Below are 27,722 nucleotides of genomic sequence, written 5' to 3'. Positions count from 1 at the left end.
CACTAGCATCATTAGACAGGCAGAAGATACATGTGTGTGATATATTGTTCTGTTGTTGCAGGGAAGAGATGTTGGAAGTTGATCAGTTCTAAACCTGTGGATTGATGATTACAGGAACACCCTCTTCCATGTGCTCAGAACCCAATATAAGTGGCGAAGCCTGTTACTTGTTAGTATCAGAAACTCCAAAAACCAAGTTTCCTTTTGGTTACAGTGGGCAGGCCACATTGACTTGGGGTTTCTCCATACAGCCTGACCACCATGGATGGTGAAACCCTAGGCAACAATTGCCTTCCATTGTGGCACCAAACTAGACTATTAATTGTGTTATTTAAGATGTTCACTGGTCAGTGGAACAAGAACAAATAGATTAAGGCATGGTTTCAAGGCCACCAGCTGGGAGTTAGGAATTTGTAGTCATTGGTTTTCCAAGTTGAACTTGACAGAGTCAATGAGCTGGATGTATCTGTATGTTCTAACACCATGTGGCAAGGTGTTGGAATTCTGAAAGAATAAAGAGCATTAATCAAGACACTAGGTTAGCTTCTGCTGTAGTCAAACAGTAGAGTAGGCTTAAATATGGTCACATAGGTAAGGGAACACCACTAGAAAATACCAATCACTGGGGTTTCCTTTCAGATATTGGCAGGATATGTTAATTTTTTTTCTTTCATATAATAATGAAATCATAAATACTCAATGGGACTCAATCTCTGTCAACTTCTACTTGATTCAGAGCAGTCCATTGTAACTTTTGAAGGACCACACTGAACAACAGATAAATTCAATGTGGAACTTTTCATGTTAAACATGAGTTGTTTCACACATGATTTGTTGTTCAGCTTACTTCCAGAACATTCTATAAATGTTAAAAAGTGACTAACAACAAGTTGATGTTTCTCATTTTTTGAATACTCAAGGCAAAATTTTATGAGAAAATGCATAAAGAATATGTTTAAAAAGATCATTGAATAGAGGAGATAACTGGTCTGGTAGGTGCTCAAACATTGAAGAACAAGTCAACCCCATCTTTGGGGAGTGTCATGGTTCACATGATCTATTGGTGGTGCTGCTCTCCATTTCTTCTTGCTAGGTCAAAGTCCAACTCCATCCAAATTGATTTGCTCAAATATTTTAGGTCAAGTGTGCTACTATCATGAGGTGATAGAATTTGATGAAATGTTGTACACAATATAATAATCCCCTTGTGTGCTATGGGCATCATACTACATCATGCTTGTGTACTGTGTACATCAAGCCTCATCCTAAATGGATATAATTCAGACCAATTGATATCTAACTTTGACTTTCAGATTTTGATGTGCAAGACTGAACAATACCAAAATCAAGGAGTTTCAATTGATAGTTTGATTCACAGTTTTACTTGGGAATCAATTAAGAACTTTCACCTGAGCAGATGAAAGAATATCCACTGTCCAAATAGTGTTGTTTGTCCACCACAGAAGGCTCAATTGTGAGAGTTATGAAGTATATAGTGGGAAAGCTAAACAAGGTATAGACTCAGAAAGAGAACAGGATTCTGAGAAAATGGATTTAAATCTCAACTAGTAAGCAAATGTTTGGTAGCTTCCAGTTTTCTTTTTAATAATAGGAAGAGGTTCCTCTAAGTTATCATGTAATTGTATTGCAATTTAACTACATTTGTACATACATACATGCATAAACCTAGACTTATGGGCCATTAAAAGTACATATTAGAGTGATATTAGTAACACCTGGTTTTGTGAACTGCATCCATATTTTTAGCTTGATAATAACCCATAAACAAAATTTATTAGAACTTGATAAGGTATATTTTCGGTCCTGACCACATCACAACCAATGCCGTGCTATGCTACCGCCAAGTTAACAAGAGGAGCACTCCCATGCACCGAGCCAGGATATGTACCAAGACATTCCTCGATACATCCCATCCTAGAAAGCTTGGGACGATATCGTATGACATTGTTCCGTGCGTTCCGGGACGACGACCGCACAAAGGTATCTCCTCGCTCCTCGAGAATCGGCAGCTGCATCAAACCCGCGTACAATCGACCCTCGTACAGTAGTATAAAAACTTCTGGCCAGCGGAGGCGAAAAAATAAAAAGAACCAAGCACTAACTTAGTCGTGGAAGGACCAAAGTCGATAACCATCTGACAAGGGTCTTCTGTGCAGGAGAGCGGCCACCCTCGAGGCACGACTGTCCCAACCGAAGGATACCAACCAACATCCCGACACCAGTATCTCGACCCGTGACTGTGATCGATCCTGGCAATCCGTTCAACCGAGCGAAGTCTTCCGACATCAACTCATGCATCAGGCCATATTGACTTCTGCAAACACTTTAAACAAAAAATCTCTCTTCAAATATAAAAGATTATTACAAATAAAGGTCAATCAAAATAAAGATCCATACATACAAGCATATTTTTGGATCAAAATTCAATAGAAAGGGTAATAATGTTGGGATTATTACATTTTTATGACAGTCCTATATAGTAAATATATTGACTTAAGCTAAATATAAGATTCTTCAAATATTTGGATATTATACATATGCTCCTTCAAATATTTAAATTTTTTATATGTGTCATTTTATTAGCTTCCTTAACATAAATTCAGATTAATCATTACTACTATGATCATGAATGAGAAATACTAATTATTTAGTACCATTTTCATCAATTAGTTGGTTTTTAATTTTTAAATTATAATGTAAAGAGAAAATTATGAAATTTAATAATTAATGAAGATATGTATGCAATATTTTTGAAGGTTATTCATATTGGGTTTGATATATTTGTAAGATTTCAGTTATACTCTTAAGATTATTTAGAGGGATAAATATGAAATATACTAATTATATATAAATTTGGCCCAAATGTAACGGTCGATCCTTGACGGGTAAATCAACCGGACGAGTTTGATCAGACGGTCACCGTTAAGCCTTACGTTGAATCGCCCGACATCTTCGGGTTCCAAATAGCGTGACGAAACCGTGTCGGTTTCGGCTTTTATTAAAGCGGCCGAACCCGACTTGGCTCGAACGCGGAGCTCCTGCTGCTTTCTCTAGGGTTTTGTGGGGAAGAGCCGGCGATCGAAGGAACTTGAGGTGCGCTTCGAATCGAAAAGCATATGCTTTGCTGCTATGTTTTCCCCCCTAAATATTATATCGTTATGGCCCATTAATCTTTTGCAATGCGCTATTGGCGCTTTTCCTTGGGAAAAATCATCGTTTTTAGCTGTTATTGCGTTAGGGTTTTAAATGCAGTCAGTGTGGTGTTGCATCTGTTTGCTGTGGAGGGCTTAGCGTCGGTTTTTATTATTGGTCGATTATTTTGTTCGTTCTTCCGAGCAATCTTAGATGGTTGATCAGTTTTGCTTATTCCGTGAGATCTGGTTGAGAGTTGTACGAGGACTGGGTATTATTTGTTAAAGGTCAAAGGATCGAATTAGCAGCTTCTAAGCTGCTAAAGATCGTCATTTTTCTTTTCCATAAGGATGCAACATTCGAGCCAAGAATTTGTGGAGATTGAAAAAAAAAAAAAAAAAACTAATGGCCGTATTGATTATATGCACACTAAAAATTTGTGCTTTATTGATGTGCTTGAGAACATGTATCCTTTTTCCTGAAATGGATCTTAGTCAGGATAATCGTATTTCACTAGGAATCTTTGGTTTTCATTAGGATATTAAATGTGATATTGAGCAATATGTTCCTCAATATCCCAAAAATATTTATGTTGCTGACATCAGCTGAAGGCCTGCATACATCCCTTTGCCATTTGTTGCCTTTTAGTCCATATTTATAGCAACTATTAGTCACACATACACACTTTTTCTTGGCATCTATGCAAGTGACTTTGCAAACGATTTGGATGATAATTTTAACATATTATCGCCTTGTGTTGATGATAGAATGTTATTTGTAGAAATATCTCTTTACGTTGAGTTACCTTCGCATACTACTGCTGAATTACCATATTCATTGGTCATCTATGCTTTTTTCTCTCATTATAATAATGCAAAGTATTAGTTAATCTTTTTCTGTTAGTTCTTATTCTTCCTGTTTCATTTTGCAGTAGCTAATGGAGGACGACACTACTGTAAGTTGTCTAGTACCCTGTTTCTGGTATTTTATATATCGAAATAAGATGCTTCTAATCTATTCTTTTTAATATCAACATTTTGATAGATAACTTTGGCATGGAAGGAGCTTGAAATGTCATCAAATTATCTCATTTAAGGCTTGTTCAAAGTTAGATGCGGTTAAGACATGCAATTGCAATTTAATGATTCCTGCTCATTTTGTTTGAAGGCATCCAAAAATTAAGATGGGCATTGCTAATCATCAGGCTATCCTAAAACAATAGTAATAACTTCAATACTTTAAAGGGACAAAATATTGTTTCCTTTTTTTTAATGACATTCCAAATTTCAGAATATTTCAATATTTCCTAAGCATGATCTGGGTCAATTTGCATATGTACTTGGAGATTATTTATCTTGTGAATATTTATAATTTACTTTCATCGAATTACATATGGATTATAAAGCAGAGTGTTTATTACTCTAATATGATTGACTTTGATTTATGTATTTTAGAATTTTGGATGTCTGGCTTCAAATTCAGTAGGTTGAATATGTTAACAAGCTCATATGTTTCTTGTGTTCTTGTATTTTCTAGTACTAGTGTATGCTCATCTATATACTTGGTTCTGAGTGAATTTATTGGTAATTTCTGCTCTTGATGGAAACATTGGTAATTTATTGGTAATTTTTGTTCTTGTATTTTCTAGTACTAGTGTGTACTCATCCATATGCTGGGTTCAGAGTGAATTTATTTGTGATTTGTGTTCTTGATGGAAACATTCAGAAAGTTGCATATTGAGATTAAATATAGAGGTACCACAAGTTTTCTTTCTTTTTTTTTCAATGTAATTAGACTGGGATCTTGTTGTCGATGCTTTTGACATCTCTGGTCACTTGAATGAGAAGGTTTCAACAGTGCTAGGTCTGGCAGTATGTTTTATGGTTCATTTGCTGGATTTTTCTGTTGTTTAACCTTGTACAAAATGAGCGTGATGCAGGGAATTCAGGAGGTAAAGAATAGCTTTTAGTCAAATATGTAGCACGAAGCTTGTTGATCCATTGATATAAGTTATTTGGTGTTTTGAGCATCACCTTCCTTCATCTTTTTGATTAAACAAATCAGCTTAGGATATAATCAAAAAGTTAATATGGTTAAAAAACATGAAAGAACTAAATAGTGATATTGACTTTCTAAGTCTCTTATTGATCATCATTTCTGCTTGTATTTGATCATTAAGTTCTATTAGCCTCATCCACTGGATGCTGAAATTGATAACCTTCGTTGCATGATCTTCCATTAGTAGTTTCTACATGTTAAAACAATAGTTTCAAGAACTTATTAAATCTGGTGTTCATCAATCAAAGATGAAGTCTTGAACTTTGTTTGTTATTACTGCAAGGCCACTGTATCATGTCGGTGATGATGCTATTTATAGTGAATTTACCGCTTTTACTGACAAAGACAAGTTTAACATGTGCCACTTATGTTCAGGCCAAGAAAGAAGAAGAGGAATTTAATACAGGGCCTCTCTCTGTTCTGATGATGAGTGTCAAAAACAATACACAGGTATGAGGAGTCTGACATGTTCTAGAATGTTGATGCTAAGGGAATAAATTATATCGATCGATATAATTGACTTGCAATGGTGTATCTTGGTTCCTTTATTTCGTGGATTAGACATTTAAATGGATGCATAACTATTTTACGTTTCTACATTATCACAATATTAAACGGAGAGAAGATAGTTTGTCCCTGATATTTTTACAGCATAATTTTGCTGGATAAAGTCTGATTTGCAGAAAATGTTGGTAAATGTCAGGTCATGTCATTTAGCTCCATTTTATTTGATGGAAGAAATAATTCTGTTTGGAAGCCTTGCTTTGATTGTTCATAAAAGAAATTGAAATGTTGATTTTATATATTTTTCTTGGTGTTTTGTTTTATAAAAGTTATGGTGACAAAACATCTTTTGGTTGGCATAGAACTATTCTGAAGAACAACTTTGTCTTTTCATGATTTATCTAGTGACTGAGCAATTCAAGAGTGTTGCTGAAACTTTTCTGCAACAGGTGCTTATCAATTGCAGGAACAACAAGAAGCTACTTGGCCGTGTGAGAGCATTTGATCGCCACTGTAACATGGTCCTCGAAAATGTTAGGGAGATGTGGACTGAGGTAAGCTGACTACATTCTTTCACCAGTCATCTCTTTCGATAGTTTCTAATGGAACTTTGTTCTCGTTGCAGATTTTCCATAGTTTCTAATGAGGCTTTTGTTGTCGTTGCAGATACCCAAGACCGGCAAGGGAAAGAAGAAAGCGCTTCCGGTCAACAAGGATCGATTCATCAGTAAGATGTTCCTGCGAGGGGACTCGGTCATCATTGTGCTCAGAAATCCCAAGTAGGATCAGACGTCGGATGTGGGAATGGCTTGCCATATAGTCTATGCATCGGATGACCATATATGTTGAGCTAAACTTCATTGTTGTCGGACAAACATGATCGGTGTATGATTTGCATGAAATGATGTCTGAACCATTGGAATGTTCCATGTCAAGATGATCTCTATTATGGTGCAGATTGTTATTACTGATGATGGACAGATCCGAGTGATATGGATGCTGGTGGTTGATTCTTTGAAGTTGGAATGCTTCCTATGGTCACATGGACAGTCATGGTGAGGTTGTCATGTGTTATTATTAGAACATCACATGGTGGCAACATGTCATCCATCATCAGTTTTATTTTGTAGCGAACGATGACAATGGATTTAATATGCTTTGCTCACCATGAGAGAAGGAAACCATGTGGCACGTATCTTATAGTCAATGAATTGATGAGTATATGCATACATATCTAGAGAGACGAAATGGTCTAGCTGTCTGTCCTCATATTAAATGTGATCCATCTGTCCATTTCAAATCGAAGTCTGAAGGTGCATAATCAGGAAGAACATGATATAAGCAACAGTTGAAGTTGACCCAACTCCATGCATGATCAATCTCAAAGTCAACCTCTCGAATTAATAGCAACAGCCGTACCATTTAAGGGATAGCAGACCAACAGTGCTGAGATTATTAATGTTGCAGTCATGTAGGAAGTTGCAGGTCACCTACATCCATCCTGATAGGAACTCGGGCAAAAAGTGAGCTCTAATGGCATAATGTTCAGATTCGCAATATGTGGTGCATTTATATAGGGATACATATGAACAATGTTCTAAGTCAACAAGTTAGATTTGGGTCTCTGTTAATCCAAATTGGCTGACACTAACTTTTAATGTCTCGCTTGACCACTCGAGCTGACTTTTGACGAGTGAGGGAAGCGTAGAGCTGACATTCGAAGCCATTATTCTCAAAGTCGTCTTTGCACCCACACTTGATTTCTCAAAGCACGTCATAATTCAATTTGCAGACGAAGAAGTTTCTGCTCTATATAAGCATCATATCCACTCTTTGGATGCCAGAAGAGCAGGGAAGAGAAGAAGAAGAAGAGAGAGAGAGATGAATTGGATTAGCAGGAAAGTTTTCCTTTACAAGGTGACGTTCGGATTGTATGTGCTCGAGTGGTGGGAGCAGTGCCTCTTCAGTATCCTTTTTCATCATCTCTTAAGGTTTTAGTAGTAGCAGTTCTTCCAGGTTTGGGTGCTGATACAAATAGTTGTTTGTGGATTACAGTTCTCTCTGTCTAATATATGTTGGACGGATGTGGTGGACAAGCAGCTCAATTGTTAGTCTAATGAGCGAATCTGAAGAGAGAACACATGCAGAGAGATGATCAAGTAGTGGTATATATAATATGCATAAGAAGAAAAGAAAGATCATATCATGCTTGTTTATTTTGGAGATCATTACATGAGCTAAGGATTTGTACTTTGCATTTCACTACCCTATCGATCGATTCTACAAATCTCCTCTTCTTTTTTCCTTGTCATACTAACAAAAACAAAAGTGTTTGACCATTCCGCCATAACTAAATTCATTTTAGCTCTTTTTTTTCTTCTTCTTCTTGACTTATTTTCAAATTTAATTCTTACTTTATTTTTTTTATTTTGAGTTTCTTTTAGCTTGTTTCTTGTTTTACAATATGATCATGAACTTTCTTGACTCCAGTTAGACTTATTTCTCCTGTTTCTGGTTTGGATCATTTTTCAACTTACTTCCAGGTAAATTTTCTTCTCTCCTATTTTCTTCTCTTGGGCAAGTTTCATGTATGTATGTTTAATTTTCTTCCTAAAATTATTGCATTATGATCTTGAGATAATTGCCAAGCCATTATTAGGAATATGCATTTATATGTTTGAGGGGGCTTTCATTATTTCACCACTAAAGTGTGCCAATACTTATCTTTAGATAAGTATGTAAACATCAAGAATCTAAAAATATACTTTAAATTTCTTGTTTATATTCGCATGTGAATGTTCTTCCTCAAATTTTTTTGAAAGATTTTTTTTATAATATTATAATATCCCATAAAGTCATATATATACGTCTCTTCTGACATATTGGATTGGTTAGTGAATTATTACATAATTGATAAGTCTCATATTAATATAATGGAGATTTCTTTATATTTTTGTAAAAGAAAGTTCATAAGATCCGATTCCGTAAAATAGCTAAATTTAAGTTTGATATTTTTTCTCTTCTTATTTTTGAGAGAGATAATTATTTTTTTTTTTGACTTCATTTGCTACTGAGCACTTGTTCAACCTCTTTATCATATTCTATATGCTTGTTCATACCTGGAGTTTGTCAGTGTTCTACCAACTGACAGAAAGATTCCTTGAAGGAAATCAGACAAGATTTGTCATGGGGCATTTCACCTGCAGACAATTGTTCCTCATCATTAGTTCACTAAATGATCTAGAATAACCTTCTCAGAAACAATCTCCAGAAATGAGTAGCTACTATAGTACTTGGCATATGCTCTGGATTTTGGCATGATGTTTGTTTAAAGCTAGAAACATTTCTATTCCAAGCTCACCAAAGTTTCTTTGCTCTTCATGTCCTCAGCTCACTTTATCCAGTGTGTTCATTGTCTGCCTTTTCCAGTTGTTTGAGGTCAACATTCTTTGTTGGTGGAAGCTCTGCAATCATAGGGATATTGATCTCTTAAAGATGGTGGAATTGGAGCAAAAGCAAAAGGAGGTGCAGCTGCTGCTTGCAAACCATGTGATGATGTGTCCATAAGACTTTGGATTGGAGCTTTTATGTAAATCATCTATTTCAAATAAGAAATTAGATTGTGCCTCAGCTATATTTCTATTAAAGAATTCTACAGATTTGGAGATTATTGATTTGGATCAGAATTGTCAGAACTCTGAAAACAACATACTAAATTTCAGTCACTTTCAACCAACAGACAAATTTGTTTTCCCTTTAATTTCAGGATGGGCAAAATAGAAAGCTTGCAATCTTCTGATTCATGCTTTCTATTTTGTCTTGTTGAACTATGTTGCTCAATGATCCATGCTCAGGAAAACCCTCCCTTTCCCTTCCACAGCAACTTTGTTTGACCTTGCATTTGATTCCTGGAAGTAATCCAATGCACCACTGCAGGATTAGTCCTACAGATGAACATTGCAGTAAGACTCGAAGGTTGATCTTAAACGATCCCACACACATATTCCTATCATTCTGATGGCAATTTAAATGGGGTTGGAGTTGCTGACATCGATGTTTCAGCTACCATGCCTTGTTCATGGATGTAAGGAACACACGTTTCGATTGAATGAAAACTACAGCATCATCAGTAGGAGCAGCAGCAGCAACAACAACAATAACAACAAACTCTTCGTAGCCTCTACTTGCATGGATATCCAAGCTGTGTGTTGGTAGATTTAGATGAGGTTGCATGAACCACTCATCGTTTGCTTTGGAGTTCTCTTCCTTTTCCTTCAAAGAATGGAAGAACTCTTTACTTGACTGGCATCGATTCTGGTGGATGTACTCCGTCCGGTCTTGAAGAAGACAGGGCATGTGTGCTTATGCACTGCCTTGTCCAAAACATCTAAAAATTGGCTGATAAATGGAGCCTGCTCGATCAGAAGAGGGTGTTTGGTAGCAGATGAAAAGGTCACCAAACTAGAGGAGAGGAAAGACACTGTTCCATCGTTCATGACCGATGACTGAGAGCATGTACGTACGTGGAGATGAACTCGTCCATGTAAGGGCCAGATCGAGCACATCTCCTCCACCATTTGGGTTGGTGAGACGTGTGAACCAATTTCTGCCACACTGTCATCTCCCATTCTCTTCTCGTGGCAACTCATCCTCACCACAGTAAAGGCAGAACTCGTTAATGGCAAGCTGACAAGCGCGGCTGCCGCTACCATACTCTTTTTCTCTGTGGGTGGGTGGGTGGTTGGGTGGGTGTGTGTGTGTGTGAGAGAGAGAGAGAGAGATGGTTGGTGAAGAGCATTCCACACCAAACTCCAACTTTCTCACACTTGACAATGGCCGCAAGGTTGGATCGACAGGAAGTTCGGATCATGCCTCGTGAATGAACTGTAGGTTGTGACCAGCTGACTGAAGCTGATGTTGCTTCCTTTCCTCCTTTCTTCTTCGTCTTCTTCTTCTTGTTTGGGCAAATGCCATCTCCGAAACAAATCAAGCATCAAAAGATGAACCACCTTGTGGCCAACAATTTGTCGTGTCCCACAGTCTGCACCTGCAAGCCAAGATCTGCTCATGGTCGCCTTTCGTCATGTTGAGTATCTAATGGCTGGATTCCTATCATCTACTCTTACAAGCCCAGTCAAAATCCAAAATAGATGACATACATCTTCAATTCAGCTACTCTTGTGGAAGATTTGAGTCAGAAAACTTGAGCTTGGAAGTCTAGTCTAGTGGGAGAAACTTCAATGTACTGTTCCTTTGTTCTATGCTTGAGAAATTGGATTCCACCTTCTGTGGTGCCCCCTCCATTGCCAAGGCAATTAGGCAGCTGTTTCATACCTAATCCATTAGAGGACAGAGGTTGGTGAGGATGCTGACCTGTGTGGTGGTTGAACAATGCCTGAAATTTCTTCTCCAATAGTTTTCTCCGATCGACAAAGCCTTCATTGGACCTATCATCCTCACGATTTCCATGTTCTTTGCCTCTCAGAGCTGCCAATCTTCATGTTTGATCAGATCATGTTACACCATAAATTATATGGACATCCTCTCCACATGCCATTTTCATTCCAGCTGTGATCACTATGGACTGAGTCATATTGCTGCTGCATATAATTGGTGATATATGATTGACAATGTCAATTGTTCATGGTTACTTCAGATGGATCTGAAGTTTTACATGGTCTACATGATCACAAAGACAACAAATTCAAATCTTGCCATCAAGTGGAAGAATATAGATTGTGAACTTAGAGCTAATTACAAAAAGGGAAGCTATCAATCAAGTGCTTCCCTGTTTGACTGCTTGAATCATCACTTGATGACAACTTCAACTTATTTTACTGCACATATTTTGAAGTGTTGTAAATTAACCGAGATTTGGTTCATGGCTTAGGAAAAAGTCTCAGATCAAGAAGAACATGACATAAATATTTCTTTATAAGCTCTTGCTTAAAGTATGCACATTTGGACATGATCATAGTTGTTATTATCAGCATAAACAAATGCACTCTGCCGTCCTGCCGATCTAACTCCCCTATTTAATTCTCTGTCTGACTTCCCCTCACATGAACATGGCAACCAGAAGGAGCTTTATTAATGTGGATCTCCAAAAATATATTTTCCTTTATATATATATATATATATATATATGGAGAGTTACTTGAATGTACATGAGAGGATGAAGCAATGATGTGTAATCCTGAAAGAGACTGATACATAAGACAGGGGTAGGGTTAGAATTAGCTGAGGAGTTGCAATGGAGAAATGAGAAGAGAAATATCGAGGGAAGAAATGGTGAGGAAGATGATGGCATGCTTGCATCGGTTGCCACCAACCCCTCGACTTCAGCTTTGACAGGAGAGAGTCACGTGATATCTCACCGTCGGTGTCGGTTGATCCAATGGACCAAATATTAAGCCAACTAACCCACCTTCCTTATTGCAGCCACCCAACTCCGCACGACACCACAAGCGTCTCTATTTAAGTTCTGCCTTGACCTCCTGCCTTCCTCAGGAGAAGGATCACCGACTCCCTCTTCGAGCTCTCTAGCTTTGCCTCTCCTCCTCCGTTCTGGTCTTCTGACACCCCTTGTTCTTCGATCGATGGAGGTCGAGAACGGAGTCCACGGCAATGGCTTCGCCGACGGGCTTTGCGTCAAGGCCGACCCCCTCAACTGGGGCGCCGCGGCCGAGGCGCCGACGGGGAGCCACCTCGACGAGGTCAAGAGGATGGTGGAGGAGTTCCGGCGGCCACTGGTGCGGCTCGAGGGCGCGACGCTCAAGATCTCTCAGGTGGCGGCGGTCGCCATGGCGCCGCACTCGGCGGTGAGGGTGGAGCTGTCGGAGTCCGCCAGGGAGGGAGTGCGCGCCAGCAGCCAGTGGGTGACCGACAGCATGACCAAGGGGACCGACAGCTATGGCGTCACCACCGGCTTCGGTGCAACCTCTCACAGGAGGACCAAGGAAGGAGGCGCCCTGCAGAAGGAGCTCATTAGGTGATCCATCAGCACCTCTCTCTCTCTCTCTCTCTCTCTCTCTCTCTCTCTCTCTCTCTCTCTACAAACCCCTTTCCCCTTCCTGAAATGTCACCGTCATACAGCTGAACCTAGTGGGGCTCCTCAATGTCAAATCCATGAATCGTATGGTAGGCTTGCAATCGATCACACCAGTCAAACACCTTGAGGAGATCAATTTAGCTCTGTCGAACTCATGACCCATGTAGATGATGTTTTCTTTTAGATCCTTTACTTACGCCATGGATCTGCCACACAAAGTAAAGTTGGCCTACCATTTTGTCATAGGATCTATTGCAATCAATCTGCAATAGCAGGATGCATCCTGGCATGGCTGGAAAGAGAAATAGCTGTGCGTTAGTTGGCATGATGCTTTCTTGCTGGTGTAGGTTTGGCCTTTTTATTTATGGGGATGAGATCAGATCCAAATGTCGAAGAGAACAAAAGTCACATCTACTTGCAGTTCACCGACACTTCTCAAGGAAGAAGTCATGCACAGCCCACCAACCCCAATCATGAATCCTGTGTCCAACTCTGGGTCGATCCATGTTCTTGTGTTCTCTGACACGATCCTTGATGGATCCTGTCATGCGTTTGGTCTGGCAATGGCTGCTAATCATTGATTGTCTCGTCGCGCTGCCGTTGCTGTCGTGAGCTGTGAGATCTCTAACCCTGAGATTCCAATTGCTGCAGATTCCTTAATGCCGGAATATTCGGCTCCGGGACGGAGTCCGCCCACACGCTGCCGACACCGGCGGCCAGGGCGGCGATGCTCGTACGCGTCAACACCCTCCTCCAAGGCTACTCTGGCATCCGGTTCGAGATCCTCGAGGCCATGGCCAGCCTCCTCAACTCCGGCATCACCCCCTGCCTCCCCCTCCGCGGCACCATCACCGCCTCGGGCGACCTGGTCCCCTTGTCCTACATCGCTGGCGTGCTCACCGGCCGCCCTAATGCCAAAGCCTTCGCCCCTGGCGGCGAGGCGGTCGACGCTGCGGAGGCCTTCCGCCGGTCCGGCATCCCCCATGGGTTCTTCGAGCTGCAGCCCAAGGAGGGGCTCGCTCTCGTCAACGGCACCGCCGTCGGCTCGGGCCTCGCCTCGGTCGTTCTGTACGAAGCCAACGTCCTCGCTGTCCTCGCCGAGGTGCTGTCGGCGGTCTTTTGCGAGGTGATGCAGGGGAAGCCGGAATTTACCGACCACCTCACCCACAAGCTGAAGCATCACCCGGGCCAGATCGAGGCCGCCGCCATCATGGAGCACATCCTCGACGGCAGCTCCTACATGAAGATGGCCAAGAAGCTTCACGAGCAAGACCCGCTGCAGAAGCCGAAGCAGGACCGGTACGCCCTCCGCACCTCCCCGCAGTGGCTCGGCCCCCAGATCGAGGTCATCCGCTCCGCCACCAAGTCCATCGAGCGGGAGATCAACTCTGTCAACGACAACCCACTCATCGACGTCTCCAGGAACAAGGCCCTGCACGGCGGCAACTTCCAGGGCACGCCCATCGGCGTGTCCATGGACAACACCCGCCTGGCCATCGCGGCCATCGGGAAGCTCATGTTCGCGCAGTTCTCGGAGCTCGTCAACGACTTCTACAACAACGGGCTGCCGTCGAACCTCTCCGGCGGGCGCAACCCGAGCTTGGACTACGGCTTCAAGGGGGCCGAGATTGCCATGGCGGCCTACTGCTCCGAGCTCCAGTTCCTCGCCAACCCGGTGACCAACCACGTCCAGAGCGCCGAGCAGCACAACCAAGATGTCAACTCCTTGGGACTCATCTCGTCGAGGAAGACGGCGGAGGCGGTCGACATCCTGAAGCTCATGTCCACCACCTACTTGGTCGCCCTGTGCCAAGCCATCGATCTGAGGCACCTGGAGGAGAATCTCAAGCAAGCCGTGAAGAACACGGTGAGCCAAGTCGCCAAGAGGGTCCTCACCACGGCCGCCAATGGCGAGCTCCACCCCTCGCGGTTCTGCGAGAAGGACCTGATCACCGTCATCGACCGGGAGCACGTCTTCAGCTACATCGACGACCCCTGCAGCTCCACCTACGCTCTGATGCCCAAGCTGCGGATGGTCCTCGTGGAGCATGCCTTGAACAATGGTGAGAAGGAGAAGGACGCCAACACGTCCATCTTCCAAAAGATCGCTGCCTTGGAGGAGGAGCTGGAGGCCGTCCTGCCGAAGGAAGCAGAGGCGGCGAGAGCCGCGGTCGAGGGCGGCAATGCGGCCATCGGCAACAGGATCGAGGAGTGCAGGTCGTACCCGTTGTACCGCTTCGTTAGGAAGGAGCTGGGGGCAGCATACCTCACCGGCGAGAAGGTGCGATCGCCGGGAGAGGAGTTCGACAAGGTGTTCGCGGCTATCAACAAAGGACTGCTGATCGATCCTCTGCTGGAGTGCTTGAAGGAGTGGAACGGAGCTCCACTTCCCATCTGTTGAAGGAGCGACTCGTTGCAGTTGGAAAGAATGAGAGCGTGGCAAAAGCAAGGGGATGCGACATGTTGTGATGCTGCCGCTGCCACAATATGCCATTTCTTCTTAATTCTTTTTCCTACTTATATATTCTTGTTGTTGATTGTAATATAGTGTTGAGAGCTAGCACAGCAGCAGTTCGATGCAGGTAACAATGTAAGATGTGAAAACATCGATTAAAACCTTCGTTCATGGCTTGTTTGAAGTTATTTGACCGACCGGAGTCTTTGTGTTGTTTCAGTGGAGAGAGAGATACGCCTCCTTCATGGTTTATCGGTGATTTTTCTAGAAAATATCTATATTTTACATATAAAGAAAAGATATCTTTTTTTTAAATAACATTTCTAATTTAAAAAATACCTATCAAAATGCATTTGACTCTAAATGTTATTAAAAAAACACCGAAAGTAAAATATAAATTTATCATATCACAAAGAGTAATATTATTTTTTTTTTAAATAAAATTAAAAACATTATCCTTATTAATTAAAAATAAATTGAATTCTTTTTCAACTGTTGTTCCCCATCTTTCGAGTTACAGATTCCTCCTCTCCGTCCGTGGCTCTCCATCTTGGGCACCTGTCCCTCCTGCCAACTTTATCCAGGGATTTGATTCATAGCCACTACGCAGCCTGAGAACCGAGGACGTACCCCGCATGTACGGTTTTCTCACAGCAGCAACATCAACAAACTGTCAGACAGACTGCACCTACCCCATCCTGTACAGTATGTAAGAGAAACAACTTGCAAAATCCAAAGGCCCCACGACAGTCAGTATCCTCGTACCCATCTGCCAGCATGTAATGATCCCTCCAAGCCGACTGTAACACAAAGCAAATATTCATGCTAAATTCCCCCCTTCCCGAAAGGAGCAAAGTCGTCCTCGTCTTTTATGTTCCAATCTATTCATTCTGTCTCAATTTTTCTGAATCTCAACTCGCGTACGGCCCAATGTCATCTTCCAAATAAACGAATGAAGAGGACCTTCCAAAACTTTAATACATGATTACTACAACAACTCCTAGCATAGAAAACACGTGCTTCTAGACCTTGGCTGACGGACGATCTTCGTAGCCTTTCAGAAAGGCTCTCACAGCCAGATGCTCCGAGGCAAATGTCACAAAAGCAGCTAATACAAAACCACCGCCAATCATCAGACCCAACCTGTCAACACGTCAAAAAATCACATCAGGGCAGCAGCTATAGATGTTCAAACGATATAAATTAGATCTGCAGCAGCAACTCATTAATTCTTTCCACCACTAGTTCAATCCAACAAGAGATCCAGATCACGGTAACCTTGTAAAAAGAGCAGTAATCCCCAACAGGCACGGCAGTGAAGGGGCAACAATAGCCAGAACTGCCATCCCTAACCAATAAAACCATGCCACTACGTCACAACCAGAGGCACTGCGTTGAGAACCTGAAAAATTGGAGAATATCTAGTTAGATTGTGCAACAAGGAAATCACCAACGGAGACCACTTATATTTAACTTGACACACCTTTTCCTGAGTCAGAATCAAGGCGATTATAGTTAGTCTGATTCGCAATCCAATTTCCCCATTGATGGATAAAATTTATATAGCATCTAAATATTAAGAAAAAAGTCATAAAACTCCACTCATACATCAGTAATAAGCCTGTCCATGGCATCACTTGACGGGGAACCAGAACAAATGAAAGACCAAGGGACACCGCAGCAGCCATAAAGCAGACAAAAACAGACATTGCGCCCAAGTAAGCAGGTAGCTTGTAATGTGAACCACCTGAAAACTGTTGAGAAATAATAAACACAAATACAATATATTATAAATATACAAAAGCAAAGTTGCATCAATTGCACTACAAAATGTCCACATGAAACACATGTGAGAACTGTGTAAGAACTTGAAGACAGCAAACTATACATGCTAAATCGTAAAAAGAATTAAATGAGCCCTTTCATATCAGCATCAACAGAAAATGTCTATGCTAACGTCACATAGGTATTTAAGGGGTTTTCCATAAGGCCACCTAGGATTCCAGTTAGCAGCTAGATAGACCTATCTTCTTGGTCACATATTTAAGTTATAATTGACGAGATCAATCCTAGATAGACATAGGATTCCATCAATTTTTCTATTCACAAATAGGTAAAAAAAATTGTAAGGCAAAAAAGACAATGTAAAATCATTGTCAATCAAACTTGCATGCTTTCTAGAGTTTGATAATGCAGTTATTTCACAATTCATATAGGCAAGATCAACCAACTTCTTAATAAGTTTGCATTTAGAAGAGCAACCTGTTGACTGGGATTCACAAAAGAAGATGGGGCAACTCCAACACCAGAATATGCAGGAAGGCCTCCTGATCTAAATCGCTGGTAGATACGCCTTGCATAATCACAGATGGAATTTCGAGAAAATATATTGGTGAAATCCTTGATTATCTGCATTAGCATCAGAAACACAAGTCAATCTTTTCCAGCGAGTGTCATCTTTGAATAGCAACTGAGAATAGTCTCACTAACCTGAAGAAAGGAACCATAATAAAATAAAAACAGCAAGCAAACAGGAAAAACACATAACGTTTTGACCAACAGCTGGTCATGAGGATCTCTTCCTCCACCAGTCCCAGGAAGAGATTCACCAAGTTGTTTCCGAACATTCTGCATGGTTTAGGCAAACAATTTTAATAAAAGTTTTCCTATAATTTCTTACATAAGTATCTTGAGCTAAATTTTCTAAGAAGATAGAATCAATCACACATTAAGGCAGTAACAGTAGATCCTGACATTTATTGTAGGTAAGCGGAACTTGGAGAAAAAATTATGAAAAAAGAATTCATGTAACATAAGCTAAAGCTATCAAGTCAATCACCTGCCACACGTCCACTGGTTTTAGAAGCCAAGCTGTCCACCAGTCCCATGGTTTAAGGGGGCCAAGAGTGTAATGAATAACTCTAAGTTCTTCCTCCTTAACCATCCACTGCACAGGAAGCATAAAAGCATCTTTCAGCAACTAATACAAAAAACAGTGCACTTGGAAGAGCCAAAATGGCATAAACATGACACTTAGTAATGCAAATTTCCATTTTACATTATAATGCCATAATATATTGGAATAGTACTACCAGATGCATTTTTCTCTTGATAAAATTCAATCTTTCCTATCAACCATGCCGATTGTTGACAAGTAGAGGATGCTTGTTCTATCAATTAAATAGACAAACTGAGTTACTTTATTTGGAAAATTATTTTAAAAAAAAGAAGATTTATCAGTTTTATGGGTATAGCAATGGAGCAGAACCGAAGCTGCCAATTGGATAGAGTCTAATATAAAAAATACGGATCTCTTTTTCTAAGACCTATATATAAAAACTTTCAATGACTTAACAATTAGCATCAGCACACTTCATTTTACTAGATTTCATATTGAAATATAAAATAATTATAAATCTATCTTAGTAAGAAAGAAATAGGATTCCCATTTTTATAAAGCAAAATTATGTGTCCTATAAAGATACTGATAGATGTATCAGATATACCTATTGACAATTAGATCTTCATATTATGCAGAATTCTTGAGATGCTTGCAATGAGAAAGGAAATTCTAATTATTAAAAATGTAGATCTAAGATAATAAGCATACTCTTGACTGGTTCAAAAAATGGTTATTATATCTACCTATTTTTAGCACGATCATCATTCCATTTCATAGAAGTTTACTGGGATTTACGAAGAAAAAAACAACTTATAATCATCGAGAAAATAAACCTACATTTTTTAACCATGTTCAAAATAAAAGGTAACATTCACTATACAATACTGATATATTACATCAGATCATCTACAGGTTGAGTGGAAGCGACACCAAGGTCTCGGTCACAAGATGCCAGAAGCAACAACCGGGCATGATAGAGATGAACAGACATCACTGCAAATGAATATAATATGGGACAGTAGACACAAGACAGATATCTAGGTTGATAATGCATTTCGCATGAGGCTGCCTGCATCAGATGCCTTCAGAATTAGAAGGACGATGAAGAAAGTGCTGGTGCATTAAGTAGGCTTGGAAGAAGTGGGCAAAATAGGGCGGAAAAAGATGATTGGGCATCAAAGTGTTCAGGCACCTGGCTTAAAACAAGTATTAACGATAAAAGGCATTATAGTTCATCCGTGCTTGCAGCTTCATCCAAGGAACAATAGAAACAGGCAGAGATTCAGCAATAGTAAACTGTTTTTCATCCGTTCCTATAAGACTGGTGGTGGCTCCTACTGTACTTCGAGATAGTTTCAATCATTGCAGCAACTTCATGAATTACTCAAGTGTATCACATTATGGAAGAGAAAGCACTAAGGAGACCTTCGGTGCCCTTGAGAGATAGATTAATAAGGTCAAAGACATCAACCAAAACACTGAATAGAAAATTAGAAACATAATGACAACTGTCAGAGGGCAGAGAAGAAGAAAAACATTGTTTCCTTCATACAAAGTATTTCTAGTTCAGCCACATGCACACATACAATACACACACCAAAGAAAAATTGTAGTCTGCTATGTTATCAAGAAAGGGGAATCAGGATAATATGAAAACTGGGCAAGGACACCAAACTGTCAGTACGAGCACAGTCAATTTCCCATCTTCCAAAGTTATCTTTAGAATCATCCCGGCAAAGACAGCAAGCATAAGGAAGAGGAATGGCCTCATAAAATTATAGGACATTTATTAAATAGGAAAAACAAAGCAGCATTTTAAATGAAAAACCTACAGAAAAAAGACTACTTTAATCCCCTCGGAGTGAACTTCTAAGAAGACAACCATATAATTCTCAAGATCATTTAGTTGATACGATATGAAGCGCTACTAATGCAAGTGTCTAGTGATCTAAATGCATCATTTAGCTCCAACTGCTACCTGCGAGTTACCTTATTGGCCAGCATGTAAAGACCAACATCTGCATTATATAGAGTAGAGAGCCGTTGCATTTCAGGTACAGGTCTAGAATTCATGGCATCTGAAGACAAATTGGGCTCGAAAACATGGGCATTGGGAAAATCAGAATAATATGAATTCAGAAAACCTTGATCTCCTGCAAAAATTAGGAGAAGTGAAGAGATAAAGCAAAGAAAAGAACAATGATAATAAGTTATTATAAGTGTGATTGCTACTTCATATGTCAAAACTAGATCATGGCTTTAAATACCATTCCACATGGTACCAACTACCAAGCAAGAACTAAGATGAAACACCAACTCCAAGAACACTAGACGTAGTTGCAACACATCTTTTTGTTCTGTACAATATGGCATCAATAGAAAGATTCTTTTTTAACATAAGCAAGTTGGGCTTATGAAGATTGTTATTCCATGTCACATCATTTTAAAATGTTTTCGAATTTTAAAACATGCCAGAATTAAATAGGATAAATTCAATAGACATGAAGAAGGAAAATCAATTCAATATGCATACATGATCAGGCTAAGGATCTAAGGCAGTAAAGGGATTAGGAAAAGGCATTAACCTCCAGTGTAAGAATATAAAGAGTTCACTTGGCTCATCATATCTCTAAAAGTGGATTCAGAAGGCTCTACAACCATCACCCCAGAGTTCAATCTTTCAGAATGTTTCAAGTTTGCACAGAACTTTCCACACTTGAATAGATCCTCAATACTCTTTACGACAATTGTATCAGCGTCAAGATAAACAACTGGAGGATGACAATAAAAGCAGAATAAGTCACACAAAAGAACAAATAAGAAGTTGAGTTCTTCTACCATAAGGATATAGGAGGGATGTCAAAAGGAAAATACCTTTTCTATAATCTGTCATGTTGAATATCTTTAATTTTGTGTACACTCCCCAAAACCTCTTTGGCCGCACATGATTTGGATTGGCCAACAAACTTATATGCTGGACAATCCAACCATCAGCCTACATTTTATCTAAGAAGTATTAAGTTAATATTATATATTAGACACACAAAAAATGTAGAAATCAAAATTTTAGTAACTATTGAACAATTCTAATATTTCCAAAAAGAAAGAAACAATCAATAATGTTTTACCTGTCTGATATACAAACTTAACAAACCAATGTCTTAAGAAGGTTTTATGCACAGTCAAGTGACATACAGAGTAGAGAATATCCACTGCTTGGATAAAAATTGACAGCCTGTCTGTATTGCAAAATGTACAGGAATTTAGTATCTTTACAGTTCTGTGAACTAGACTATGATATTAGGTGCTTTATACTTTAATCATATGAAAACACCACTAAATACTATATTTCTTAATTTTCCAATTTTGGTGACATTAATTCTGACAACTACAGCATTTTTGTGTTCAAGATCATAAAATATAAGAAAACTTGATACTTTCAGTTGTTAACTTTGTTTCAAACACGTTAAATATGGCATTGATAAGTATTTTCTATGAACATCAAAGTAGTCATCTTAAAATAAAGTTCAGAATGCCTATTTACAATCCAACAAAATTTGATACATGATAGCAGAAACCATCCAAAACCAATAGAACTGGATGTGTGGTGTTGTTAGGAAAGACAGAAAAAAAAAAAAAATTATTCATGAACAATCAGGCATCGCTTAAATAAAGAATAAGATGAAAGAGAATCATTTAGGATGGTATGGACATATGCTTAGGAGACCTACGGATGTAATAGTTAGAAAAGGTGAAATGATAAATATTGGTTATACAAGGAAAGATAGAGGAAGACCTAAAAAGACTTTAATAGAAATTATAAATAAATATTTAAATACCCTAAACTTAACTACACATATGACTTTTTACAGATCTCATTGGCAGTAAATGATCCATGTAGTCGACCCCAAATAGTTGGAACTTACGACTTTATTGTGTTTTATCAAATCAATCATTTCCATATACATATACCCACGTAGTATGCAACATATACATACATAAACATATTGATTTGTTGCAAAAACTTGAGATTTGATTAGTATTTTATAGAACACAAAAACAGAGGGTCAGGCATGGGTGATAGTGTAAAGGTTGATGGGTTTAATTTGGGAGGCAGAGAATAAAGCTTCCTTCCTGGGTCAGAAGCTCAAGCAAGGTCCAGACATACATCTGGTTGCCCGGTGCCTCCATCACCATGCCTAGGGCCCCTTGGTTGCTCCAATCTTGTTTTGCATTACCTGAATGTCTAGGTGAGCACTTCAACACCTATTGATGACACCGATATGCATGCACGCAAACATACAGAATATAAACTTATGTAAACATGCACATATATGCACACATGTGTAGTGGGTGTATCAACTACCACAATGTTCCCATCCTGAATGAAGACTATATCATCATGATCACTTCACGATCAGTAGATCTGCCTCTGTGACACTATGACACTCCTCCGAGTCCACCTTCATTCTAACCGATGCTTGGTTTTGGGTAGCTAAGTCCCTCTGGACTCGTCGTCGCTTCCTCGCCCCTTTCGACCCCCTACTTCAACACCTCTCTGTTCTCCAAGCATCTCCAAGCAGTTCCCCTTAGTCGATGGAAAGACAGACTGCAGCTCTCATGCATGGTCTATAGACTCTATACCATCATGTTTCAGGGTTCACACTGATTCTGTTTTCCTTAGCTTCCTTGGTAGCAACATTCGCTTGCTCGACCTTGTCCTCTGACTTGTCAAGCTCCCTTAAGCGAATATGGGCTTTTGAATAGTCCAACTCTTCAGTTGCTTCGATCATAACTCTACATGATCAAGTCCCTCCCATGGGACTCATTGGTACTTGCATTTAAACTTTTTCCTCGGTGGTACACAGCCCTCATATGCTGATAACCAAGGCTATTCGATACACGCACAGAAGACCCGCCTCTGCGGTACCATAACCTTTACCCCTTGAATCCATAACCCTTCTTGCCGTCGTGTTGTCCACCGAAGTGGAGCTCCCAATAGCTCCTGATCATACCTCTGTATGACATAATCCCTCACGGGGCAATATTCGTGTGTATCGCATTGCCACGAACTATTCCATCACGATCCGCTGCATCATATCGCCCCTTGGTGACATCTCCATTGCATTCTGATCCTTGTGGGAAGAACTCGAATTATGATCCCTCCATGTGTGGTCTCTGCCAACACATTGCAATGTCTCTTCCACCTTCGGTTTTGTTCGCTCCTTTGGCAATCGACATTCGTCCACCCGCTCTCGGGTCACAATCAGACGAAACACAACTCTAGGACAATCCGTCGCCTAGTAACTCCCGAAGTCCACTGACTTCATTGAAATTAGTGTACCATTGTCTGGATCACGGGCCTCTGCCCCTCCCAGCATAATCTCCGCTGCGCATAGCTTCCTTCATGGCAACTTGAATGGCAACACTATGACATATTACTCAAGAGTACCCGCCTCCGCGTCCTCTTGTCCCGTGCCAAGGCCTTCTGAACACAACTTAGCCTCCGCAAGTTGAGTCTCCTTGGTTTCTCCATCAAATGCTTCTTCGAGATAAGGTGCATGTGCCCAGAAGCTCTCTTCGTCTTTGGCACCATGCAAGATAAGTCCGCTCCATCAGAATGAAGGACCCATGGAACGACACGATCCTGCTCTTGCCATTGCAAGAGTTCATATCCTTGACCTCTGTCCAAGGAAAGCTCTGTGTCTCCGCTCCATGTTCAATCTTCTATGCTGGCTCCCTTCATGCGGCTTAGGTACTTCGCCAAGTTACACCCAAGTTGCTCTGCTCCTCATTTTTACATTGAGTTGATGGAGGCCCTCGCGCCCACCATTCCACGAGTCAACCCTCCATTGAGTCTGATCTCTATATCGACTCCAAATGTGCCTTTATTTGTGTTGTTTTGGGTCGCTCCCCCACTTGATCTCACAATGCATCCACCAATGCATTCTCTGAGATCATGTGACGACTCCTCGTCGCACGCTCAGTTCATTGAGCTTCGTTGAGTTGTTTTTTAGGTACTCCTCAACATATGCGATCTGTTACACATGATTCTCCCTCTAGAGAGCCGGGACTTATCTCTCCTGGACATATACCCCATTGGAGCAACATCTCTCTTCGTTTCCTCTCCAAAAGTTTCGGAGACCACTATCCCCTTAGACTATTCCGATTTGCTGAACAAACTATGCATTATTTTGCCTCTTGCAAACGCACTTGCTAGATTGTGACTTCACGTCAATACAATCCTCATTGCACCACTCAAGGCCTAATAACATGCTAAACTCGTTGCACACTTCAGCCTCCTACGGAGGTATCCTTCTCATGTCGAAGAGAAAGTTTCAATGTTCCATGACACCATGTTTCGATCACCTTGGGATGGCCACAAACATTTCATCATCCGCATACAAGCCCTTGTATGAATACCGAATTCTTCGAGTTAGCAATTCCCCTCACCTCTGTGAGCTTTACACAACTTTTTCGATCGCTGAGCAACTAATTCCACCTTGCATGGTCTCACTATTTACCAAGCGCCTCGCTTGCCTTGAGCACCATCAGGTATTGTTGTCAACGTCGAGCCGTAGCTCGAACTCAACTATCCCAATCTTTGTGCGCTACGTATTCTTCTAAGCTTACTTGTTCTCATGGTGCCTCTTGCGCGAAGGGTTGGTCATTCCTCTGAATGTCAATCTCAGATGTATGCTCCTCTAAGCGACTCCTCTTCCCTATATCTTCATGCCCATTTTCCTCCAAACGATCGCGCGTGCTGGCTGCCCTCAATGCAACCCCGCTAGGTCCCTCACGTTTGTATGCCAAGTGTTTCTATGAGTGCTTGTCCCGCTCTGATACCATCTGTCACGGGCTTAGTTGGTTTTGACTAAGTCGTACAGCGTCGTTGCGTGTCCTTCCGCAAAGATCAATCTCCCCGAAACCTCTCATGGTCCCTTAGGACCTACAAAAGAGAAAACGAGTTAGAGAAAGCGCCTCACTCGGAATCTATTAGCAAACATTTCATAAAACACTTCATAGACAATGTAAATTACAAACAGACTTTACAAACTCTGAACAATTACACAACAAAGGGTCAAAATGATCCACTACAAACCGATTATCTCTCACAAGTGTTCACATGACACAACCTTTATTTACAAGCATAAAACGACCACTAAACTCAACTAAAATGATGTTGTTAAGCCTTCGACCGTCCCTCTACATGCTGTCGAAAGCATGAACAAACCAAAAGACACGGACATACATAAACATTACATCAAACATTTTGTTTAGAATTTTGTCTGTGACAGTAGGTTAGTTTGAATATCATTAAGACGACCAATCACTAATCAGTTTAAAGGACCAATTTCAATTTTCATCAGATTCAGTATCTTATATCAAGAAAACCTTCGGTACAAACAGATAGTATTTTCATCTAAATCTTATATCACAATTTAGCTTTTACAAAACGAACAGGTAAATCACTTGCAACACCGAACGAGTCAAAAAAATTTAAGTTATCAGAAACCAAAATGTACCCTTAGTTTCAACAAAGAGAATAAACGTAATGAATAACATTAAAAGTAAAAAACCTTACATCAAGAAGCTTCTTGGCATACTCGGAGACGCCATCCGAGACTAGGACGACCATGTCCTTGGTGGATCCGGTATCACGGATCGACTTCCCGAGGACACGAACTCCCAGGAGAAACTCATCTCCGTATAGGAGGGTGACGTATGCGTCCTCGGTCTTGGCCCTCCCGCAACCCGAGACTCCAAGAACCACCAGAACCATCATCAAGAACCCTGACCTTGCCACAGGCGACCTCATCCTAGGATCCAACAAATGGAACCCACATCAAGAACAACAGGGAAACCAAATAAAAGAACCAACAATTAGGCAAAATGGAAAGCGTGGGAAAAGATGGCAAGAACCCAAACACAAGAACAAAGACCAGATGAAAAGAGGAACCAAGATGACCACGAAACCCTAAAAACGAAGGGAACAAATAGCACTCGGATCAAGAACTCAAAAGCGTGGGGAAAGAGGGAAAGAATCCATATCAAGAGCAAGAAAACCAAACACAAGAACAAAGACCAAAAGAACGAGGAATCAAGATGACCACGAAACCCTAAAACTGAAATGCACACAACTATTCTCTAGGACCAAATCCAAATAGATTAGGGATCGAAGAAGACAGACACAAAAGTAGAGGGGGAACGAGGAGTTACGGAGCTCCGAAGGCGAGGGGACGGACGGGAGAGGGTTGGAGGACTCCGGCGGCTGCGCCCGTCGAAGGGGAAGAGGGGGTGAGATAGATCGATCGAATCGACGAGGACGAAACGAAGCAGACGAGTTTGCGTTCTCCCCCCACCCTTTGCCTCTTCCCCTTCTCTTTAATTCGAAAGAGAGACTAAATAATAGACATTGTTTTATTATTAGTATAAATGTAAACATGGGTCTCCTTCCCGCTCTCGAATGCCCAGACCCATATGACGTCATCCTGACCACGGTTCGACTCCGATACATTGCAAGGCTACGGCCCAACAGATAACATTCGCTGGGCCTGACCCGAGATCAATGACAAATCTCCTGTGTCCATCAAATTGTCATGTGCAGCGGAAAACGGTAGGTACAAAGTTGGTCAACGAAAATATTAAGTCAGCATTAGTGTGGATATGACGAGCATCGGGTCAACAAAGGAGTCGGCCATACAGGCCGACGTGTATGCCACATGCACGCAAGCGGACACGCTGCACTTGTCACTGTCAAACTCCACCCGATGTGCTGCTGACTTCAGCTGTTTACTTGAGACTACTTTCTCAGCACGGAGCCTAATGCCGGCATGATTCATATTCCTCATTCAACCATGATGAATTGGCAAGTCATGAACGGCGCAAGTCATGTATATCTCGGTACACATGGAGTTTGGAGACTGCAGCGGTCAACTACCATCGGATCCGGTCATTGACTCCACACGAGTAAGATACCACAAATCAAGAAGCAATGGGTGTGCGTTCAGCAGCGTGCTGGAACGGAAGCGATGGGAGTCAATGCGTTGGTGGAGGCGCAAGTCATTCGTGCATCGACAACGACGCAGTGCACCACTGCCTTGAGTACTACGGCTTCTACCCGTCTCGTGCTGAAGGAAGCAGAGCTGAGGTCGGTTTGAACGTTCAACGCCAGGAAGTTTCCCACTCGCCATGTCCAGTCGCTTTGAGCAGTGCTGGTCTCGCTGGGAAGACGGAGACATGGAGGCTATCTCTTATCAGCAAACGGTTTGGTTATCCGTTCGGTGGGGAAGATAGGTTGGGAGTTTGTCAGCAGCTCTTGTTTTTGCCCTGTTATCTTTCGAACCATCTCCGCCGCGACCAACCATGAATGAACAACTGCAAGCTGCAGAACCAGGAAGAAAATGACAAAACAATGTGTATCCATTACTCAAAATCTTTGTAATGGAAACTCGTGTTTGGAAGAAAATTATCTCATGAAGACTTGTGGTGCACAAGAAGAGAAGGACAACTCCCTCTAAGCCTCAATAAGAAAATGTTTTCAGAAGCATTTTGTGTCATGGAAATAGGCTTCTTTCCTATAATTCAACCAAGCATTC

The 27,722-nt window shown here is 41.0% G+C and overlaps 3 protein-coding genes and 1 long non-coding RNA gene across 4 annotated transcripts; 3 read left to right on the top strand and 1 right to left on the bottom strand.

The window, feature by feature from the left end:
• The first annotated feature begins 3,020 nt into the window (after positions 1–3,020).
• On the top strand, positions 3,021–6,695 carry LOC103972166 (uncharacterized). Its single transcript, XM_009386383.3, has 5 exons — positions 3,021–3,114; positions 4,085–4,108; positions 5,587–5,661; positions 6,165–6,269; positions 6,382–6,695. Exons 2-5 carry the CDS (start codon positions 4,091–4,093, stop codon positions 6,496–6,498), a joined length of 315 nt encoding a protein of 104 aa, XP_009384658.2. The 5' UTR covers positions 3,021–3,114; positions 4,085–4,090; the 3' UTR covers positions 6,499–6,695.
• Positions 6,696–7,419: 724 nt separating this feature from the next.
• LOC103972165 (uncharacterized) lies at positions 7,420–9,379 on the top strand. Its single transcript, XR_670758.3, has 3 exons — positions 7,420–7,681; positions 8,210–8,258; positions 9,145–9,379. It is a non-coding gene; the product is annotated as an uncharacterized LOC103972165 (long non-coding RNA).
• A 2,837-nt stretch (positions 9,380–12,216) lies between these two features.
• Positions 12,217–15,414, top strand: LOC135597651 (phenylalanine ammonia-lyase 2-like). Its single transcript, XM_065090901.1, has 2 exons — positions 12,217–12,706; positions 13,418–15,414. Exons 1-2 carry the CDS (start codon positions 12,315–12,317, stop codon positions 15,165–15,167), a joined length of 2,142 nt encoding a protein of 713 aa, XP_064946973.1. The 5' UTR covers positions 12,217–12,314; the 3' UTR covers positions 15,168–15,414.
• Positions 15,415–15,603: 189 nt separating this feature from the next.
• LOC103972163 (inositol phosphorylceramide glucuronosyltransferase 1) lies at positions 15,604–26,512 on the bottom strand. The gene is made up of 11 exons (XM_065090902.1): positions 26,344–26,512; positions 25,709–25,943; positions 20,998–21,118; positions 20,709–20,894; positions 20,113–20,276; positions 18,061–18,168; positions 17,712–17,849; positions 17,484–17,630; positions 16,705–16,975; positions 16,500–16,623; positions 15,604–16,364 (listed from the first exon to the last, which is right to left on the bottom strand). Exons 2-11 carry the CDS (start codon positions 25,940–25,942, stop codon positions 16,244–16,246), a joined length of 1,614 nt encoding a protein of 537 aa, XP_064946974.1. The 5' UTR covers position 25,943; positions 26,344–26,512; the 3' UTR covers positions 15,604–16,243.
• Positions 26,513–27,722: the final 1,210 nt, after the last annotated feature.

The sequence above is a fragment of the Musa acuminata genome, chromosome BXJ1-11 (genome assembly GCF_036884655.1).
Source record: "Musa acuminata AAA Group cultivar baxijiao chromosome BXJ1-11, Cavendish_Baxijiao_AAA, whole genome shotgun sequence".
NCBI classification, from domain to species: Eukaryota; Viridiplantae; Streptophyta; class Magnoliopsida; order Zingiberales; family Musaceae; genus Musa; species Musa acuminata.
This window is presented reverse-complemented; position numbering and strand designations above follow the sequence as displayed.